Source organism: Cynara cardunculus, unplaced genomic scaffold (genome assembly GCF_001531365.2).
Source record: "Cynara cardunculus var. scolymus isolate 2C unplaced genomic scaffold, CcrdV1 Un_Scaffold_2456, whole genome shotgun sequence".
Taxonomy (NCBI): Eukaryota; Viridiplantae; Streptophyta; class Magnoliopsida; order Asterales; family Asteraceae; genus Cynara; species Cynara cardunculus.
Genome location: NW_020201098.1, coordinates 35609 through 42949, shown reverse-complemented (window position 1 = coordinate 42949; position 7341 = coordinate 35609). Strand labels below are relative to the sequence as shown.

At 35.2% G+C, this 7341-nt stretch overlaps 1 protein-coding gene across 2 annotated transcripts; it reads left to right on the top strand.

Moving 5' to 3' along the window:
- Positions 1-3622: 3622 nt before the first annotated feature.
- On the top strand, positions 3623-6200 carry LOC112503047 (lipase-like PAD4). Of its 2 annotated transcripts, none has more exons than XM_025107117.1 (4): positions 3623-3804; positions 3916-4237; positions 4322-5026; positions 5170-6200. In XM_025107117.1, exons 1-4 carry the CDS (start codon positions 3785-3787, stop codon positions 5998-6000), a joined length of 1878 nt encoding a protein of 625 aa, XP_024962885.1. In that variant the 5' UTR covers positions 3623-3784; the 3' UTR covers positions 6001-6200. The 2 variants fall into 2 exon arrangements, with proteins under 2 accessions (XP_024962885.1, XP_024962884.1); XM_025107116.1 differs by having other exon boundaries at positions 5164-6200.
- The last annotated feature ends 1141 nt before the right edge of the window (positions 6201-7341 follow it).

Below are 7341 nucleotides of genomic sequence, written 5' to 3'. Positions count from 1 at the left end.
GAAGACGGGAAACAACTCATTCATGAGATATCTACAGTCATCAGTTATCGAAGACTGCTACTGCGCTTCTGGGAAATATCTCAAGGTAGATCATGAATAGAGTTTTAAACTTTTTTGCCTTAAAATTGTAATGTCTTTGCTTCCAGTATTGTAAGAATTCATCATCCAATGAAAATTTGGAAATTGATGTCTTTCTTTATATTAGTCTCTGTTCTTCAATATTGTTCATAGATTAGTTTATCTTTGTTCTTTCATTACTTAGGGGGAGATTGTTAGACCCCATAATTCATAAGTGTAAAAGTAATGAAGAATAATAAGTGATGAAGAACCAGAAGACCGATGAAGACGTTTAAGGCAAAATTGACTAAGTCTGGAAAACAACCAGAGGGTCGATGAATCGACCAGAAATGCGATGGAAAGAGCATCTTCATCACCCCTCTGGTTAACAACACTTCAAGTTTTCTCCAACAATTCAACTAGAGGCATACGATAAAGATATGAAGATAAGGTTGAATTAACATCCCATGGAAGACAGCTGGAGATAACAAATCGACAGCTGAATTTCAAGTTTATCTTGATTTATAGCTTATCCATACTTTAGATAAACTTTATCTGTTAGTAGAAGATTAGCTAAATAGTCTCGCTAGATAGTTATCTTCTATTTAGCCTACTAGTATAAATAGGTGATTAGGCCTATTGTAATGTATGCCGCTTTTACGTTTTCATATTAATATTGAATAAAGTGAAATTATTGACACTCAAGATTATTCTTTGAATGTTCATACATTGTTCTTGAGTGTTCATCATTTTGTTCGTTAAAATACTATAATTTGGTTATTCTTAACTTGATTATTAATGTTATTGAGAGATCTGGGATCAACAGGTATAAATAGTTGAATGTTCTCTACTCAGTTATATAATCTTCCTCACTCCAAGAAGCTTACCCAAGAAGTTACTTCTCTCACTATTCTCTCTCTAAAGAGAAAGAACCACTTTGAACAAGTGAAGAAAACATTTCCAAGTCTTTATTTCTTACAACAAATCTTTTCTCTTTGCTAAGTGTATTTGTGTGTATCTCTAGATTATTTAGATAGGTTTCTTTACCTTGTCTTTTTCGCAAACAATCTATAAAATTTGTATTAATCTTTCTTTATCAATATGTAATTTTTGAAAGTGAAAGTTTATGTGTTTGTATTCACCCCCCCCCCCCAACAAACTGTTACCTATAAACTCTTGTAGATCCAGTTGGGAACCATAGTAATCCTTTACAATTAAAGTAAATTTTCATAATAAACTCTATCACTGAAAAAGTTCCCAAGACATTAAAAAGGGACATGTATTTTACTAGTACATTTTTTCATATTTAAACATCTAAGCAATTTTCTTTATGTTACTTTGTCATCATCAAATAGGGGGAGATTGTTGATCCTTTCTCTCTTAGTAATTTGATGATGGTTCTTTTTATCTAACGAAAAGTACTTAGTTCTCTCTATTCAGTTTCAACGATCATCACTGAGTCTGTTAGTGATTGTTGAACAAGTATTGTAATTCTCAAGCGACAAGTGTTCTTCAAGAAGACAAAACTTTCACCAGAAGAGCCTTCAGTGATATCGAAGATAAAGTTGAAGACAGAGACAAGCAGTTCATGATCTGATGTGGTTTCAGTGAAAACAAGTCTGTCTACAAATGTGTGAAGTCTACTCAAGATTCAGCATACATTGAAGAAACCTTAAAGTTATTCTAGTGTCGGCAATGAAAGGAATCTTGTTGATCAAGATTAGTTTTTGCCTTATCCTTCTAAACACAAAGGAAAAACCCATACCTCTCAAAGTAAAGCACCCGTACGGAGTCACCCTATTGTCTCCAAACGAGCTTACCTACCTTGTGAAAGACCACTGTCATATACAACCAAAAGCATGTATATATTAAAACAAAAAAGAACAAGCTCACCTCTAGAAGCTTGCCAGGTGCCTTGTAGTGTCCAACTTACATTTAATGCAATGAGTATAAATAGCCAAGGAGTCTCTTCTCTTCCAAGAGTTTTTAGATCTCAAATTACCCGATAAGAAACACCCTCACAAGTACACTTTTTACCTTGCGAAATTACGTTTACTTCAAATGAAGAACACCAACTAAGCTTTTCTTCTAACGAAGTTATTGTTTCTTCTTTTAGGAAATCTTTTCTTTCTTACTTTATGTATCTTGTCTGTCCCTTAGATTGTTTTAGATAAGTTTTGTATTTTATCTTATTTCGCAAACAATCTGTAAATTACGTATTGATCTTCTTTATTATAGGATTTTAAAAAGTGAAAATATTTGTGTGTTTGTATTCATCCCCTCCTACAAACTGTTACCTTTAAACTCTTGTAGATCCGTCTGGGACCAACATCGTCATGTAATGTCCTCACTAGAGGACAAAATAGGGGTCAAATCTCCCTCGGGGAGCAATCCTGGGGTAGGTGGGGGCGATCCCCTTTTTTTAGATAAATATCTGATAAAAATAAGATATATGTGGGACCCCTTCCATACTTTTTTGGTCAAATAAGCCCCTGGCGGCGATCTTATTGGTCATTTTGTTAAAAAATGTTGAAAAATGGTTATTTTCGCAACACGTTTAACCAAACCAAAATGTATTATTGGCGAAGGCAAAGGTAATATACGTTTCGGGACTTCTAATATCATATATACTCTATGACACCATTTATTGTCTGGAATGAACCGCCACTTTGAACATGCACGAAACCATTATCATTTTTTACATGAATTCATATTTGTGTTAAAGATTATGATAGTAAATTGTATTTAAGGGTTATGATAATGGAATATATAAAGTGATCATTTTGGTCAATTTCTCTTATTTATATGCAATTATTGTATTTCAACATAAAAAAACGAATGGACTATTTATTAGTTGACTTTTTTTTTTTTTTTATTCCTTACTTTTTTATATATTTTATATTTATTATATTAATATATATATATATATATATAATCATATATTAACTAAAATACATGAAAAAAATATGTTTTATTTTACAAATTACATCATTATAGTTGTCTTGTTAATGCGTTCAAAATAAGTCCAACATTTAATAATTTTGGATTTAATCTTATATTAAATAATATAAAGCTTACGAATTATTTTCAATACTTACATTTTATATTCTTATAATTACAAATTATGTGTGTTAAAAGAAAATTAAAAATATATTAAATAAATAACCATAAAGGTAGAAAATGTAAGTTTTAAAAATAATTTGTATGCATTTATGATATTTAATAATATACGATCAAATTCAAAAATATTCAATGTTGTGCTCATTTTAAACGTATTAACAAGACAATTATAATGATGTGATTCATATAAAGAGAAACGTATTATTTTATGTATTTTAATTAATATAGAATTATGTGTATATATAATAAAAGTGTAAAATAAAAAATGAATAATAAGAGATAAAATATATTAGAAAATTAATCATAAAGATGTAACGTCTAAAATTAGTTTTATATGAATTATTTTAGAGGTAATTATTGTAGTTCAACATCAAAAACAAATGGACTGTTTATGAGTTGACCCCATCGACGACCCAACTTTCCCGAAGCCGTCCACCGTTAGAATTTCACTTGTATTCTTTCTCTTTCCTCTTCCCAAAGACAATGATTTCAAGCTCAATTGCCCAATTCCTCCTCTGATTTCTATTACGATTTGGGTTTTCAATTTCAATTTCCATTTCCATTTGAAGACAGGGATATAAAAAACAAATCAAATATCTTCTCGAAAATGGAAGCAGAAGCTTCATCGTAAGTCTCCCCAATTCTTAGTTTTGAAAATTCAAACATGGATATGATCGTTGAATGGAAATTTCGTGCAGCTCCTTGTGGCTATTTATTTATTTCACACTAATTTGACAGGTTCGAGACGAGTGAGATGCTGGCGAGGTTTTTGGGGTCAACGCCACTGTTGCCGGAGTCATGGAATCTCTGTGGACGATCAAACGTCATGGCACCTCAGAGCTTCTTGACTGATGAAGTTGGAGGTGTTACTTACGTCGCGTTTTCCGGCGTCCAATCGGTTGATGGATTGGATCCGTTTTGCGGGAATTTGGTGCCTTTAGCCGGTGTATTTCCGGTTGACGCAGGAATGTTTCCGGCGTTGGAGGATACAGTGATGGTAGATGCTGGATTACTTCACCTGTTTTGGACCATATTCCATACCCCTGTTTTCCAAAACCAGGTTTCTTTTCCGTTTTTCGATCAATATCTTCTGGGTAACTAGATTAATCGCTTGTTTTAATTAAATCCAATCTCACTCTTGTAGATGTTTGAAATCAAGAAGAAACAAAAACCCGTGGTCTTCACCGGTCACTCCATTGGGGGTGCCATAGCCGCCCTCTCATCACTTTGGCTCCTCTCCTATCTCCAATCGATCTCATCTCCTCCCACCGTTATTTGCTTCACCTTTGGGTCACCGATGATCGGAAATGAACCGCTTTCTCGAGCCATCCAACGGCAACGATGGGGTGGAAACTTCTGCCATCTGGTCTCCAAATTCGACATCCTTCCACGGTTGTTGTTTGCTCCCTTGGCCCCCATAACCACCCACCTCCACAACCTCCTGAAATCTTGGCACTTAACCATGAATTCGCCCTTCTTCTTCCAGGATCCCGGTAATCAACTCGGCGATCACGAGAAATCGGAGTTATTCCATTTCGTTCTTGGTTATGTTGAAGCGACCGCGAGATCACCTGGAACGAATTTATCGTTTGTACCATTTGGGAACTTCATGTTTTGCTCGAGTGATGGAGCAGTGTGCGTTGATGACGCGACGGCTATAGTTCGAATGCTTTATTTGACTTTTGCTTCGGGATCTCCAAGTTCTTGCATCGATGATCATCTCGAGTATGAGAGTTATGTCGGAAAGATTAGCTTACAGTTCTTGAACCGAACTGAAGAAGAGATATGTGAATCCAACACGTATGAAGCCGGTGTTACACTCGCATCACAATCGATATCATCTGGCCATGTAAGATGCAAAACCTCCTTGGCCGTTTTTGACAAACTTGTTGATAAGCTAATTATTAGCTGCTAAACTAAACTGGTCATGTCTGTAAAAACTAGGCTGTTAAACATGGGTTAAAATGATCATGATGTTGTTTATAGGATCAGATGGCGAAAGATTGTCTAAAGATGGCTAGGCGAATTGGGCGCACGCCCAACCTCAATAGCGCCAACCTAGCTATTGGTTTGTCAAAGATCACACCATTCCGAGCCCAAATCGAGTGGTACAAAGAATCTTGTGACCAATCCGACGACCAACTCGGCTACTACGACTCGTTCAAGTTAAGAGGCGCATCTAAACGCGATTTCAAAGTGTTCATGAACCGAATCAAGCTCGGTGAATTCTGGAATAGCGTAATAGACATGTTGGAAAAGAATCAACTTCCACACGACTTCCACAAGCGAGCCAAGTGGGTGAACGCATCCCAATTCTACAAACTCCTCGTCGAGCCACTCGACATCGCCGAGTACTACCGGAGCGGTGAGCACCGGAAGAAGGGACATTACATGAAACAAGGGCGACCAAGACGGTACAAGATCTTTGACAAGTGGTGGAGAGAACGAGAAGCTTTCAGGGAAAACGATAATGATAATAATAGTGTCAGTATCAGTGGCAGTGGCAGTAATAATAGGCGGAGTAAGTTTGCGAGTCTGACACAAGACTCTTGTTTCTGGGCAAAATTGGAGGAGGCTCGAGAGTGGGTGGAGAAGGTTAGCAGTGAAAGTGACCCAAGGCATGTGGTGGCGTTGTGGGCCAGCATCGAGAAATTCGAGCAGTATGCGAGGGGTTTGGTGGACAGGAAGGAGGTTTCTATCGATGTTTTGGCCAAAAACTCGAGCTACACGATTTGGGTTGAAGAACTTAGGGTCTTGAAACTGCATTCACAACATTTTTCGACTCAGATTCCTGGCATTTTGGATCGGAAAGTGGTACCATAGCTTAGACCGGTCGTAAAAGATCTGGTTTAGACTGCGGTCGAGTATAGTCTCGACCTAAAGGCTCCTCCTTTTGCCCATCTCTACCATAGCTTTTCTTTCATTTCTATGTTTATGAAATCACACTTTGACTCCCTCAACCTTATAGTGTAAAATAAGTGGTGGTCACTATAATATAAAAAAAATTATTTATCTCGTTATTCCATCTTAGATCGTATTTTTGGCTATTTTTCCGTCAAAAAAATGTAGATGATATTTCGATAAGTTTCTGCAAACCCCTCTAAAAATTATCGATTTCTAGCACAACAGTATAGATTAAAGATTACTAAGGGTCGTTTACCAAATTTTTTGGTTAAGCGTTGATTTGGTAAGCGGTCTGACTGGAGTAAGTGCACGTTAGATTTTCTTATTTACCAAATATTTTGTATTAAGTGTTAATTGAGTAAAAAATACCATTATATCCCTCTTTCTAGAGTAAGTGTTGATTGAAAATTATTGTTTACCATATGTATTGTATTAAGTACTAACATAAAATGTTATTCATCAAACTTTTTAAATATAATTTTAAATTCTTTTTTGCTTACAAAAATATTTGATACTTAATATATTAACATATTACATAATTGTTTGCATACGAATAGTTTGCTTACAGATATTAATTTCAAGCATTCAACTTTAATTGATTTGCAATCTGATCATGGAAATTAGTCATATATCACTGCCTTGGGGACCCCATTATGTTTCTTCAACATCTTCCTCGATTCCTTCGTCTTGTTCTTCAATGGTAAACATATTTTCATCATACTCCATAAACAGTCGATCTTGAATATTGTATCTCCTTATAAAATTAGGAATTGCGAAACAAGCAATCACTAACATTTTTTTGTATTGGGAAAGGGTAAGGAGCTATTTGTCTTAAAATTGGAAATCTTGCTTTCAAGATCATGTATGTATGCTCGATGACATTTCTAAGTTGTGCATGATCATGATTGAACCGTCCTTTTATACTTAAGGCACGTCGGCGTTAAAAATCTGCTAACCAATATCTTGTATTGCTATATTGGGTCATAAATCCATGAGTATTGATATATGCAGCACCACAAAGATAATATTCACATGCAACTACAAAATACAATTTAAAACTATAAAACATAACGAGATTCAAATGTTAAGGCAAAAAAAAAATAAAACATACTTGATGGAGGAAACAAAAATCCTGAAGTTGGGTTTAATGCAACTTCTGTTAGAACTCAAGAATCATGTACAATGTCTTCTCATCCATCCCAAACAAATGTGAATATCACAATAAAATCACAAAAAGCTAAAACATTTTGATAGCATTCA

Coding starts and splice junctions, on each gene's coding strand:
- LOC112503047 (XM_025107116.1), top strand. CDS start 3,785: ATGGAAGCAGAAGCTTCATC. Junction 3,805..3,915: donor ATGGAAGCAGAAGCTTCATC/GTAAGTCTCCCC, acceptor CTAATTTGACAG/GTTCGAGACGAGTGAGATGC. Junction 4,238..4,321: donor CCCCTGTTTTCCAAAACCAG/GTTTCTTTTCCG, acceptor TCACTCTTGTAG/ATGTTTGAAATCAAGAAGAA.